The sequence below is a fragment of the Macaca fascicularis genome, chromosome 5, assembly GCF_037993035.2.
Source record: "Macaca fascicularis isolate 582-1 chromosome 5, T2T-MFA8v1.1".
NCBI classification, from domain to species: domain Eukaryota; kingdom Metazoa; phylum Chordata; class Mammalia; order Primates; family Cercopithecidae; genus Macaca; species Macaca fascicularis.
This window is the reverse complement of record NC_088379.1, coordinates 68,500,131-68,515,581: the sequence shown is the minus strand read 5'-3', so window position 1 is coordinate 68,515,581 and position 15,451 is coordinate 68,500,131. Positions and strand designations below refer to the sequence as shown.

Here is a 15,451-nt window from a genome sequence, read left to right as displayed (position 1 = left end):
TTATATGTTTTGACACTGCAGAAATTATAGAGTAGGGATTATAAAAATAACATTTACTAAAGAATTATTATGTGCTGGATACTATTTTCAATTCCTCTATGAATATATTCATAGATTTTTGCTAGTTATGTTCTCATTTAATAGATGAGATACCTCAGGGCTAAATGCCTAAATGGCTTGCCTGAATTCACACAATTACTAAGTGACAAAACAGAATTTGGCATGCTGTCCCCAGAGAACCAGGATGCCTTACTCCCTCACTATGACACAGAGGATATGGTGAAGGGAATCATGGGGAGTGACTGATGCGGATATTCAAGAATAGGAATAACTAATGGAATAGTTTCTGAAGCAAGAAAGCTGGAATCATCTGGAACTTAGAGGGAGAAGGGTTATTTGAAAGAGCAGCTGAGATACAGTACTGAACTACGTGATCTGAGGAAAGTCACTTAGCCATTGCATAGTCTCTTTTCTACTTTTGTTCAAAACAGAAACAGAAGAAATCTCAGTTCAAGAACTGTCATGAGAATTAAACGAAAATATATGTGAGTATTCAATACATTTTCTGGGAAGTTGTGGGCCTTTAACAGATATTTGTATTATTGTTATAGTCCTCACCATTTGCATTATATGCCTTAGTCACTAGATTACAGGAACACATTTCTAAGTCTTGGAGTTGCTAAAGACTGTCAACTGACGAGATCCGTGATTTTAATTGTCAACACTATTGAACTTCCAGAGTTTCCTCATTCACAAAAAGAAGATAGTAATCCTGGTCCTGTTTAATACACAGAATCCCTTTAAAAATTAAATCAGAAGATATTTGAAGAAATGTTAAGAATTTTATGAACTTCTTCCAAAGTCTCAATATTCAAACAAACAGAGCTAAGATAAAGACAATAGATCTCCAGTTGTTAGCCCAGGGTGTTTTTATTTTTTAAGGAGGAGCAAGCTTCTTTCTTGATACTTTTTCTGCATTTGTATACATATCAATTTTTGTCTTCCAGAGCACATGAACACTTGTTGCCAAAAACATCATCTCATCTCCAGCATCAAAGACGTGATGGAAGATGTCTGCATGTTACGACATGGAAATTCATGGCAAGCCCACTACATGATGTTTTATAGGATATTCACTATCTAATACTCAGATGGGGTGGAATTATATCAAGATAATTAGAATGCCCAATGGCTCCAGGATATAAAAGATCCTCATACTTCCATGTTGACTTATTCTTGCAGAACAGTCCAAGAACTAATTTTAAATTGTCAGTTTATTTGTTTCCCACTTAATCTATAATATTTCTAATTTCAAACATATAGTAACAGCTTAGAATATTTTATTTGGGAGTCTTAAGTGTACAAATTTATTTAGAAAAAAGTGTAAAAGAGTTCACCTTGAAGCTATATATTCATTGGAAAAAGATTTTTATTTATTTATTTTTTCCTCTGGAGCCTAAGATAAAGCCACTGAAATTTATGTAGGAAGAGGATGGACTAACTATAGTCTTCCCTATAAACATTGTGTGATCACTTTTTTGGAAGTCCCAAGTTTTTTTGGTGAGTTTGTGAAAAATTTTTAAGTGAACTCCTAGCCAAAAAATGGGGCTTGCTTCCAATTCTATACAATTTAAAATTAAATAAATAGGTATTGCCAGATCTGCCTAGCCCCCATAATAGAAAATATCAGAAGTTTATATTTTTCCTATTTTTTTTTTGCACATACCAAAGCCAAATCTACAAAGATTTATAAAGCTCACTCAGAAACAGGCCATATCATAGTTACTTGGTTAGAATCTCTTGTATTGCATACAGAAATCTGATTTACCTTTATCAGGCTTTTCTCCAAAGAAACAGAATTTTCTCCAGAGAAACAGAATTTGAACACTGAAGTCTATGGACTGGCTGGTGAAGAAAGAAAAGATAATGGCATACTTTATTCCATTTTATCTTCTCATATTAATTTAAAGTAATATATTCTTTTTTTTTCCTTAGAAAGTATTGTGACAAAAAAAGGTCAATCTGAGACCTTTTTTGAGGTCTCAATCTGAGGAAGAGATATAAATCAAGCCCAGAAGTAGATTTGTGTATATCAGCAACTATAGCAATAGATGGCATTATGTTCAATTCCAGAGAACAGAGTCCAATCAAGGATATCATTTCTTGGTACCTTAAGGTAGATAGAAAGTCTCTGACCTTCACTTAGAGGCTAGGGTCTAAGAAGGATCTTTCATACATACCTCCTAAAACAGAAACTCTTCAATGAATTTAGAACATGTAAACCACATCGGAACTGAAACTTAACTTCTCAGTTCTAGCAAAGAGATCATGTTCTCCTAATGGATAAATTATCTCATACTATGAACTTGAAAGTATTAATAGCTCACACTGGCTGTACCTGTGTTGAGATCATATTTACATTGCTGAATAAAGAAACCTGGTGCTTCTCGTCGAAGATATCGACTTACTCTTTTTTGAGTGTGTGAGTTTTAAAGATTGATTGATTGATTACATGAGTTAAATACATGGATGAAAATGCTTGTTGTTCATAAGTGTTTCTTATCAGCATGGTTTGAGACATTTATCATGTGAACCAATACTATGAACCATATAAATAATATTAAAGTACATATTTTAGAAATAAGGGAAAGTAAAAAAAAATAAAATCGTAATATCCTGACTGATTTTTAAAGTTATCTATAAATTATAAAACACATTTATAGATAAATGTTTAGAGCCCTGTTTAGGTGGGAATAGCATTTGGATGTGTGTCCCCACCAAAATCTCATGTTGAAATGTAATCCCCAATGCTGGAGGTAGGGCCTGGTGGGAGGTGATTGGATCATGGGGGTGATTTCTCATGGTTTAACACCATCCCCATTTGGTGCTGCCCTCATGGTATTAAGTTGTCCTGAGATCTGATTGTTTAAAATTATGTGGCACCTCCCCACAGCCTTGCTTCTGCACCTGTCATGTAAGTCCTGCTTGCTTTCCCTTCACCTTCGGCTATGACTGAGCTTCCTGAGGCCTCCCCAGAAGTCAAGTAGATGCTAGCTTCATTCTTCCTGTACAGCCTGAAGAATGGTTTTTGTTGGGAGCAGTGTAAGAAACCATGATTTTTTGGAAAAACACAATCAAATTTCTACTTGTCATCTAATTGAGGAAAGAGGCCTAGACCAAACTCTGAACACCTGCAAAATCTCTTTGCATTTATAAGTTATGGTAACTAAAATTGTTTACCTGTGGTGAGTGTATTTTATCTCTTGAAGTAACCTGCCACATATAAGCAGTGTTTAATTTTAAAAAGTCTTTTTTTATTACTCATTTTAGAGAGTCAACTTTAACATGAGATTTGTTGTTGAATTTTATGATCATAATAAAAATGCTAATTAATAGAGAATTTTTTCTTTTTGTTTAAAAATTCAACATCACAAAATTGGATTCTTAACTAATTTCTACTTTCTGGAAACATAGATCACTTGGAAATGTCAAACTGAAAATAATCATCACATAACACATCTTAATATTTTTCATAATCAATAATTTTAAAAAGTAAGGAATAAAATGTAGGAACAAATAACTCTTTCTTTGTAAAAACATTTATCCATATATTAGCATTTCTGTCAGCTTCATCTGACTTATTATTTTTAACCTGCTAAATTAAAGGAAAATTACATATAATATGTTATATACAACTCTGCCTGATTTAAATAGCTACTGTGGGTTTTCATAAAGACAAAATTATTTATTTTATGTTGGATGTAGCAAGAACTTGGTAGACAATCTCTTGTAGATGTCAAGGTTCTGTAAGTGAAATTCAGGTATTATAGCTGAAAATAACCGACAAATATTATTTGCAATTTCCTGAGCTTATAGTTGCAGACACTATGACCTATATTAAAAAAAAATCCTGAATTAGATCGTGTTGCTACTCAGTGGCAGAATGATAAATAAGGAAAACTATTTTTGATTACCAAAGTTTGGCTTATTCCAAAAGCTGAACATGTTAGAGGTGTATTCAGTCAGACCCTGGTTTCTACCCAATGTTGATACTTTGCTTGTTGTAAATGTGCAATTCATTGTTTCCCGATGACTCTCAGTCCTTGTGTCAATTAAGCCAGAACGTTGGAATAAATGATATTATCATCTCAATAGCATGGGCAACAGCGTGGAATCAGAATTGTGTGATGGGAAGTTCATAGTTTTACTCTCAAATAAATGTGGATTTCATCCAGCCTTTGAAGAGCAGTCAGGCCTTGGGCAAATTTTCGACAGCTTTAAGCTGTTTTTCCTTCATCATTAAAGTGGAGTCAATAATATGTCTCTCAAAGGTAAAAGTGGAAAATTCAAATACAGAATGGTGTATTCTCATTAAATGCTAACGTGTTCACTACCACTTCATCCTTTCTACCTGGTCATATAATCTTTACTTCTGAAGAAAAGCAGAGGCAAAAATAATAGTCTACCTAGTGACAAAGAACTCAGAATTATTTACATACAATATATACTAAAATGTTAAATAATATCATTTGTAGTAGTTATTTTATACATATGCAAAGGAGTTGTGGATTATTTCCGTAGGCATGGTGATGTCACATATTGTGATATAAATGCAAACAACTACAAATATTTATTTCCTTGAATACAGTGAATTGTTTGCTATGCTTTTTACAAAAAGAGACCAGTATGATACAACACTTACACAAAAAGTGGGAGGTGTTTGTATTAAATGACACCTCTTCCTGTGACAATGAAACTCTTCCGCTCTTTGCTGTAAGCACATGTATGGTGATGAGAAAGTCTTGGTCTGATGCTGCTCAGTGAAAGTCTCTTTTTGTTTGTTTGTTTCCAGGATAGTGTGCATAGTTTTCTGTTTTTTCCAAATAATATATTACACTGTCACTAATCAACTTCTAATTAGATTTTCACATGGTAATGCACCTGTTCTACAATCTCAGTGTCAATCTCCATATGCAAAAATTATTTAAATGCAGGCTCATGAGTATGTTTTTGAAGAAAATGGATGCTGATGGCCTTTAAAATATTTAGCATAATCAGTTGAAACATTTTTATTAGAAGTAACTGAAATCATTACACAAAGGCTATAAGTTTAAACTCTCCGGAGAGGGTCAAGCATGACAATCGGATGTAACTGTATTCAAATGTTTTTTTTATTTTCTGAAAAAATATAAAATTTCATATCTTACACTACAAAAAACATGTACACAAACCAAATGCACTTAAAGATTCAAATGAGAAAAAATACAGAAATCCTAATCCTTCTTTAAATTAACTGTGAGGCAGGGACTTGAGATAACCTGATGTATATCACAGAGTAAGATATGCTATAGAGCTGCTTCTGACATGACTGAAACTAAGAGATTTTGATAAAAATACTAACAAATGACTGAGTGTAAGTATTATCAGACTTTTATAAATGCAATTTACATACTTTTTAATAATTGACTATAAAACTACAGCAGCCTAAAGAGCCATAGATATGCTGACCCCTGAAACTTCTACTGTTAATACAGTTCTCAGCCCGAATAAACATGACATTTTGCCACATTCAATTTTCCCCATTAAGGTTTAGAAGAAACAAACAACATTTGATTCTGATTATTATAAACAGACTTTTTTTCTTTTAAATAATTGGTGTCTGCTTCTAAGCAATGATTATGTGGTCATTCTGAACAAGAACATTCAATCATTTGTGTGTGAAAAGATTTCTTCATAAATTAATGAGAAAGAAAAAGAAAGTTCTTATCTATTTCTCTTTTGATACACTATTATATAATTAACAGCATAACAGAGAAAATTATTCAATGAAACCAGCTGTACTACAGAGTTGAAAAAATGATGACTTATTCTACTTATTAATGTCAAATAAAGCTAGTATTTTGATTCAAGTTATTCATCATCATCATCATCAGCATCATCATCATATTGTATCTACTTTTTACTTACTTTGAAGTTAAACATCTGGCAGGACGTTAGTAAAAGACAGTTTACTATCACACTTATCTTTCTTTTTTTTCTTATTTTTAGGAAGAACAAAATGAGAAAAGAACCTTATTCTACTATGTAATATAATACATCTGGTAAATTTCTAACACCTAACTCAAATAGTGTTTGTCATTCAATGCACCTTTATAGCCAAAAATGTCTTCCAAAGGTAAATATCTGTGCTTGTGCTTCTGAGAGCCCACTTTACATGGCATAAATAATGGTGTTAAAAATATTATACTTTCAGATAGAGATTAAGTAGCAGACATGCAAACACATAAGTACTCAAAAGATATTAATTTTCCATTTTGAACTTGAACCATGAAACTGTGTCTTCACTTTTTCACACTGATCAAAACTCTTTTACAAACTGAATTAAGGGTATTCTGTACTGTTTAGGCAACTCTGAAACCAGTAATGCTGGCCACACTTAAGTTTAGACAAAATATTGGAATATAATTTTTACAGTAATCTTACAACCTTAGAATACTGACTTGGTAATTAAAATGCAAGAAATGAAAGATCATGCACATTATAATTTTAAAAAAAATGGGAAAATCAAAATCTTTACATTTTTACATAGAAATAATACATTATGAAAATAGCAACTGATTATATTAATAATATACATGAGCAAATGACAAGATTAGAAACAAATTATGATTGGTCAAAGTAGTAACTGAGTGACTTCAAGTATCAATGTCCATTGAAAATTACTCCCTGTACCGATTTTTCAAAGGCCAATACTGTGAAAGAGTTATGTCCCTTAAGATGTTGCTACTGGCAGTTACAATATCATTATGTATTATTTGCAAAATCTATTATATGTACTAAAATTGTCATGTCTGTGCTTTATTTTTGGTAGTCTGGTGGGTGACAAAATGAAGCAACAGAATAAGAAATCGCACAATCAAGATTTGTTAAACTTTGCCTTGGATTATGGCCTCATTACATTTTACTAGAGTTGCTCCTCTCCTTGTTCCCTTTCTCACATTTGAAGATGAGATTGGCATTTTCCAATTGGTGACATATAAAATAGAAAACAAATATTTTAGAAAGACACTCTTTCCTCTTTTTTAGGGAAAGTACTTTTTGTTTGACAGTCTCTTTATTCATTCTAAAGTCATATTAACCTTCCTTAGAAATTCTTAACCAAATTGAGATGCAAAAGAATACTATGTGGCTATTTAAATTTCCTTTCAATTTACTTTCCAAAATGATCACCAAGATTGCAAAGAAGACAAATAAATTTGATCCAAATTAATTTATATTCTTCTTTTGTTAAAAAGAGAAAATCTATATTGTAACTTAAAGTTCTAGTCATTTAGATATACTCCACCCTGACCTCACAATTATCTTTCAGCATATAAAGTTGGAAAACAATGTAGAAAATATCTTTGTTATGTCTAAGCAATTGTGGCAAATTCATCAGCCCTAAAGGATATGGTAATTTTCCTTTTGAATCAATAAGGCTTTCATTTTGAAGTTTCTCAATTGTTACTTTATCACTTAGATTTGAATATTTCTATAAAATTCAATAAAGTGCAACACAATCTCCATTTATTTTGTACAAAAGTAATTTGTTTCATTAATTTTCTGTTTATTGAAATGAACAAATGCATCTTTAATAATGGTGATGCCTATTTATGATTTTATCAAGAAAATATTAAATTCACATCTCTGGAAATTTCACTAAACTAATAGATTATATGTTTGCAGCACAGTTTGTGTGGACCCATGGTATATAGCCCTTATTATAATGAGAACTGAATATATCATTTGAAAATTGTTTAGATTTTTGTTGTTGTTTTGATGCTTCCTGGTTCTTTATAAAAGAGGTACTTTACTGCTTAAGTAAAAGGTGGGCAGAATAGGAAGGAGTTATTTCCCAAAAATTTATTCTTATATATGCTAACATTCAAGTAAAACAAGTGCTTGGAAAACAGACTATCATTAATATAATGTGACTGTATTTCTGAGAAATTCCATTAATCCAGGCTTCTCTGATCTACTGTACTAATAACATTGATAATCATGAGTAGGCTGTATTTTATTTAAATGCTCTGCTTTTTGAATAATCACATGACATTCCATAATTTTTATAAAGTGTAATAATACAAAAATGTTGGTTATCTCAGGAGCTCAATTTTGTACAATTTCTAATACACTGCATAATTTGTATCACCAGTATAAGTCTTCATCATGTGTTGTATATAGAGCATATATAGAAGATATGTTATATTCCTTAATAAGTCTAATTACATAATACCTTGGATTGTTTCATTAAAATAAACTCAATGCTATGTAACTGAATATAAAATGAAATTAACAAATGAATAAACATACATCACAAATAAAACTTGTCAATTCTTGAAATAAAATTCTGAAGGGAAAGAAGCATATATATATATATATTTATGTGTGTGTACATATATATGTATATATTTGTCATAAGTCCATTGCTGCCTTAGAGTCAAAATTCCTAGAACTGAGTCAAAATGGGAATGGTTACAAAGGATTAACACTTAAGGGTGATGCTTCATGCTATGTGCCTGGATTTAACAACATTAACAGAAGCCTGCACAGTTAAATCCTTCTACATCCTGCTGAAAATGTGCCCTTCGGTGTCAACTTTGCTTGACAAGATACTTTTTAGGACTCAGAAAGGTGAAATTTCTTACAGGGGTATAAGATTAATGGCTACAAGAACTGCATTGTCACTGATATCACAAAGTGTTTTTAAAAAGCCAAAGGGGATTTAGTCTTATACACATTTCCTTTTAGTGAATAAAGAGATTAGCTTTTGGACACATGAGAGGAAAAGAGACACAAGCTTGTGTTAAATTTTGTTTTACTGCTTCCCTATTTCTCCTATTCATATTACATTCTGGAACACTTGCTCCTTTATGTTGCTAAAATTAAAACACTATTAGAAATGCAAGCAGAATGGTAACACACACATGTGCAAGCAAACACACACACAACTCCGTCTTAAATCAGTTCCTGGGTATATTGCAAATTATACAGTATATACACATTTATTACTTAATAATCTCTAGAAGAGCAACTAAAAGTAAATTTTATAACACAAAAAATAAATATACACCCTGTATTGTACTTTTTCTTGATGAAGCAACATGTTTTTACACTAGTTTCTATAACTTAACGCTGTGTAACAGCATTTTAAAATTACAAAAGAAGATATCTATCAAGAAATAATCTAATCATATTGCTCTTCAATACACTTTCGTAGACAATTAAGACTTGAAGCAAACTTCAGTAAACTGTAGCTTTTGTTAGCTCACAAATGGCTATAAAACATTTCCTTTCAAGTAGATCCCTGGAAGTTTTGAAAGGGGTTGCCTTAATTCAGTCTATAAAAGTGCTATATATTTATGTATTTCAGGTACAAAATTTTGTAGAAGTAGTGGGAAGGATTCTGTTGTTGTAACTTAAGATGACATTTATCCTCATGTCCCTTTTAATGCAAGATATGTTTGCTTCATGAAAAATGAAGACTAAGGACCAAGAACTGGAGATTTTAGTAAAAACCATGATTACAAATTCTGTGGCCGAGGCAAATATTTTCTAAGGTTTAGAAATCAATGTTTTCCCTTTTCCCCCTTTTTTTGTTAAAATAAATCTCAGGACTGTTTACAAAGTGCAGAATCATTCACTTGAAGAAGTGACATTTACATGAAGTTACAATGGCACCATTCCATTTACCAGCTGCACCTTCATTTCTTGAAGGCTGTTCATGATCTTCTTCTGGTGACCGACAAGAGTCACTCCAAGCCGTCTCAAATCCCTGCATGAAGAAAGCACACATTGGATGTATTGATTCAATTTGCAGCACACCTCAATATTTCATGTTGGCAAAGGGGCAAACAGTGCAGACACTAGTTAGATTACAGTCCTAATTCAGACATACAGAGTCTAATTTTTAAAGGTTAGGCTCTAAAATTATACCTCCAAAATCTGTTAGTAGTCAAAAAATATTTATAATGAGGAATGATATAATACATATTTGCTCTCATTTGTGGACATCACTATTTTAGTGGTGCAGAGTGGTGATAACACAAATTTGCACATTGTTACCAATAAAGAGTTAACAGGTACAATTTCACTGAAAAGTTTTGAAACTCCAGCTCTACAATATGCATTAGCACTTTTTTTGCTAAGAGAAGCTTAAAATAGACTTTCAATATTTTATAGCTAAGCAGTTGAAAACCAAAGTCATAAAACGACTCATTCTATACAGTCATTTTATATAATAGATATCTTTTGGAGATAATCACCACTACACTGCTTTTATAACAATGTTTTATGTTTTTTGTTTTTGTTTTTGTTTTTTACTTTATACTAAAAGTACCAGAACTTTTTTTTTTTTTTGAAATCAAACAATATCCAAGCTCTCCTGGCATTTACAGCATGCTGAAGATTACACGCTTTCAGAACACTTTTCAATCAAGATACTTCTGTGCTATTTTTTCAACATGCTTATTATTCAAAATAAAATTACAAATATTTAGATTTCTAAACTAACAACATATTATGGAGCTCAAGACAAGTAGCCATGGTTTTTCAACATTCTTTTACAGGATATTGAGGAATGCTGTTCCCCTAAAGTATGTATTTGTCAGGTATTTTTGGCAAATGATAAGCATTAATTACATGAAAAAATAAGCATCAAAAATTCAAAATCCTAAATGACAAAGATGTTTTCCATGTTAGATTTCTCTAGGTAATTACCTTATTGAACACATTATGTGAAAAGTGGAACCTTTTTCCATTCAGTGTGTGTTTTAATTTCAGATTTTCTTAGAGTTCTATTGAATTAATTGCATTAGACATTAGAATCATTACAGGTAGAAACTGAATAGTTTTAATTGTTCTTTGAATTCAACGAAAACTCGTAATTATCAGAGAATAGAAATTAAGGATGCCAAGTCTCTGTGCATACTAGTATTGGAAATATTTTTTTGAAAATAATATTTTAGTTTTCTTTTCCCTTTATGGTTTCTTTATTTGTTATGAGAGTTTTAGGAAATGGCAAGTAGCTACCCCCACCAAAAAAAAAAAAAAATGCTATTGATATTTGTGATGGAAACATATTTGATTTTTAGAATGTGAATATTCAACAGTAAGCTTAAAAATTATTACAACTAAAAGATACCAGATTGGAACATAAAAATAATAATAGCAGTAGAGATGGCATGGAAGATAATCCTCAGGGAAACTTACAAATTAGTAAAATTAGCTTTGAAACAAAATCATTATTATTAATAATGGAATAGACTACAAAGTAGCTAATTACAGACCAAACGAGGAATATAAGAGACACGAGTTTAATCTTGTCTCTTTTCAACTAAACCAGAGTTTCTCAGCCTTGAACCTGTTAACGTTATAGGCTGGATAATTCTTTGTTGTAGAGGTGCTGTCTCATGCATTGTAGAATATTCGGCTACATCCTTGGCCTCTGCCCACTATATACCAGAAGCACTGCACCACGACCAGGCCTTCATTTTGACAAGATAAATTGTCATTGACAATTTACCCTGAGTGGCAAAATCTCCCCTGGTTGAGAATCATATATATATATATGGTTTTATTCCACACATATAAATTGGTGACATTTTATAACCATATTCACACACCAATTTAGACACATATATATTTGTGACACTTAATAGACATATGTCCTGTATGCTAGAGATATCAATAACTGTATGATACAGATTTTTAAATTTCCTTTTATGGATGAAGAAACAAAGGCTTAGATAATTTGAATTACTTAGCTATATAACACAGCCAAATGCATAATCAAGTTAGGGCTAATATCAAGTACCTAACACCCAAGTCTATACTTTTGATTCATCATACTTCTAAGAGATGATTTTGAGTAAAGTACTTCAAACTATATGCAATAATTTATTCATCTGTAAAATGAGAACTCTGTAAATGTAATTTAAAATATTCAAAATTCTAAAAGAAAATATCGAATGAAGGGAACGAAACACATACTTTGTCTGAGGCTATGGTCACCAAATATGACTATGGTAGTTTCTGTTATGCACTAATATTCTCATGTTTCCACAAGTAAATTATTAATTATAAAGAATTACGTAGATTTGGGTATTCATGGGTGTTCACTAGCAAACTGGATCACAGCCAAGAGAAAAAGGATGAACATTTTTTCTTAACCTAAAAACCGTCTCTGCTGGACAATTTAATTAGGACTAGAAACAAAGTTTTAAAACATGTGTTTTATCATATGTTTTATAAAGGCATAAGAAATACTAATGAATCCAGATTTGGAAATAAGGTTGTAATAATATATAGGCTTAAAATGCGTAATTCATGATTGCTATGCTAATTATTAGGAATTATTAGGAATGAGCCTTTGAAAATAACCACTACTGTTTATTCTGAATGACTTGAAAGAATTTATAAGTTCTCCTTCAAACATGGAATTTTTATACATACAATCACAAAATTTAAATTTGAAGTGTGTATGTGTTTCCATATTCCAAATCTTGGTTTTGTCTAAAGGATATCAAATCACTAGTAACTTATTTTTATTTCTAGTGTCTTAACTTGCTGTACATTAGATAACAATATAATTTCATCTTCTGGATATGACTTGAGAACAAGAAAGACTGTAGCTCGCTCAATGTTTTGGCAGTTTAAATTTTTCATGATAACTATATCATACTAAAGAATTGTGAGGAATTTTATTTGATTAATAAATGTGGGTATCGTTTGTGTTTATAGAAAATTAAAATTTTTATTTTGTCAGAACATTTCATACTTACAGATTTCAAGTTAAGTTTGTTTGAATTTTAACAGTGAACTAAGGACAAAATTTTATTTCAAGAACAATTTATTATCTGATTATCCCTTGAGATGAATGTCAAAGGGCACTTTCTCCTCTTCTTTTTACTTCTCTGTCTTTCCTTTACATCTCATCCTAAACCCTATCTCCCCAGGGGAGAAATAGAATTATAGAAACAAAACACTGAATTTTGCATACTGAATAAATAATGTATTCTCTCATGACATTCTGTTGTTTTTCTCTAAATCTGACGTGTTATTTGAAAAACTGTCAAACTAAGGTAGGTGCAGAGATTTAGAGGACAGGATAACTATAATAATGCATGCAACGTACATATACCTTTATACAATGTGATTTTCAGTGAAAACGTGGAGAGATAAGATTATTTATGCAAGTTAAAATTGTTCTCAGCAACTAAGTAGTTTCTTTGAAATGCATCTTAATATCTGTTAATAACACTACAGATGAGAATTAACACCATATTAGATGTTTAAAGGTTAAATAACTGTTCAAATATTGCTAAATACTTTAAGGTAGTTTCTTTTAAGTAGTTAAATCTCACATTTTTTATTTCCAATAATTCCCATTTTACCGCCTAAATCACATATTAAATGCTCAACTTAGCATTAATTACATAAATTTCATGGAAATAAAAATAATGATATCGCTACCCTATATACAATAATTTTTGAAAAATAATTTGGAAATGGTACAAGATATGCATTTTTAAATTTCATTTTTCTAAATAGAAAATGTTATAGCTACACAATGTCTTAAGTGTGTTCCCATTATAAGTATTACACAAATTTTATCATGATCATGTATAATCTTAAGTAATACTGAAGATCAATTCTAGCGATACCGAATTACATTTTGATAAAGGCTTATGAATCTAAACATGATGAGACTGGCATTGTTACATAAAAGATAGTTTGGATTTTGTTGACAAAATTGATTACTTTTAGAAAAGCTCCAAATGTTATGAACTGTCATTGTTGGGTTTACATTTCAGTATTTTTTCAAACATTATTCAATAGTATTAAACAATGGAAAAACACTGATATTAATGATGCTAAAATGGCAGAATGAAATTAGAATAACCAAAAGTATATAGTTGATGTTAGAATCAACTCTTAATTATTCAGGCTTAAATTAATCTATTTACAGATGATTCATTCTCTTGCTCATTCTTCTCCCTTCTACTTTACACGCCTTTTAGCCGTATCAGCCATATCACTGGTACTTAGCCCCAACCAACATTGGCTGAATAGGAGAAGGGAGAAGATAGATTAATGAATATTCCCTAAACTTCAATATTTATTGCTTTTGTCAGAGTTTTATCATGCAGTTGTATGTTTGTCCTTTTCTTTTTGTTAACTTTGCAGAACCCTAGCAATCAATGATATAGATATTGTACAAGATAGATATATTACATCTGGCAGGAAGAGATCTAATCATGGTCTGTTAATGGTTCTCAATGGATGAGACATTGTGAGGCTAGAATACAGAGGACAGTAGGTACTCCTATGTGTACTTTAAGTGTATAATAAATCATGCGTAATGACTTATTGATAACTGAATAAATCTATTTGTATTAATCTGTAAAGATTTTGGCTCTGGATTTTGAAAACTTTCATCTTATTAGTTTAAGACTCTATTCCAGTAACTGCTGACAACAGGAACCTCTTCAGCTGACATACAATTGGTGTAATATTTAAATTTATTGGATTTTGCTCCTTTTCTGAATAACCAAAGGTTGACAGTACTGAGCTGAAAAGAAGTTTAAAAAGTAGCTGTGATTCTGTCCTTAACTGAAATGTTTGGATTCAATTTTCAACTCACCTCACGCTCACAATTATCCCTATCGACAATAATCCACTGCACTTATACAAGATGAGATAGTTTGCACCATTACTGCCGCAATTGTTTTCATATGAATACTGAACACAGAATAGCAAGGTTTAGGCACAAAGAGTAGCAGACAAACACATCTAAGATTGAAAGCCGTTTTCATGAATATGCTTTGACTCTAAGACCTCTAATTTCTTCATTACCTTTCAATATTTAGCTATACATGCGCGTACTGGCAACAATCCATATACAAGTGAAGTGATGGAGATTTTTAACAAAAGTATGTAGTTCTGAAAATTGTATATTTATTGCTTTCTTCTAAGCCCACTTTGAAAACAAATTTGATGTCACAAATTACAATGTAGTTTTTAAATATGGCAGTTGGACTATTTGCTTTATATGAATTGATTTTCACATTTTTCCTAAGTATTTACAACAGCTATGAATGTATTCTTCCATTCTCAACTTCTATTATCTTTTGACAATAACTCTAAAAATTATATTTTATTATTTTATTATACAACCTTCATAAAATTAATATGGGGTAAACACTATGTGTGAAAAATCAGTATCAAGGTGTTTTGAGAACTGATCTTTTTCTTTTGCTGATAATCCCATCTCCTTTGCCACTAGTCCTTAGCAATGACTGACTTTTTTTTTGGAAGAGAGTAGGCAAAATGAACAGATGAACTTTTTTTAAAAAAATTTTTGACCAAACAAGTAACTGATTACTTGAGTGACTTAATGTTTTGATAAATG

At 31.2% G+C, this 15,451-nt stretch overlaps 1 protein-coding gene across 9 annotated transcripts in view; it reads right to left on the bottom strand.

The window, feature by feature from the left end:
• Positions 1–5,151: 5,151 nt before the first annotated feature.
• The window catches only part of EPHA5 (EPH receptor A5), a 356,773-nt gene continuing 346,473 nt past the window's right edge, over positions 5,152–15,451 (bottom strand). For all 9 annotated transcript variants that reach the window (XM_005555196.4, XM_005555198.4, XM_005555197.4 and 6 more), the window contains one exon: positions 5,152–9,814. In XM_005555196.4, the coding sequence (XP_005555253.1) occupies positions 9,709–9,814 (106 nt within the window). In that variant the 3' untranslated portion in view covers positions 5,152–9,708. The remainder of the gene's footprint in view (positions 9,815–15,451) is intronic.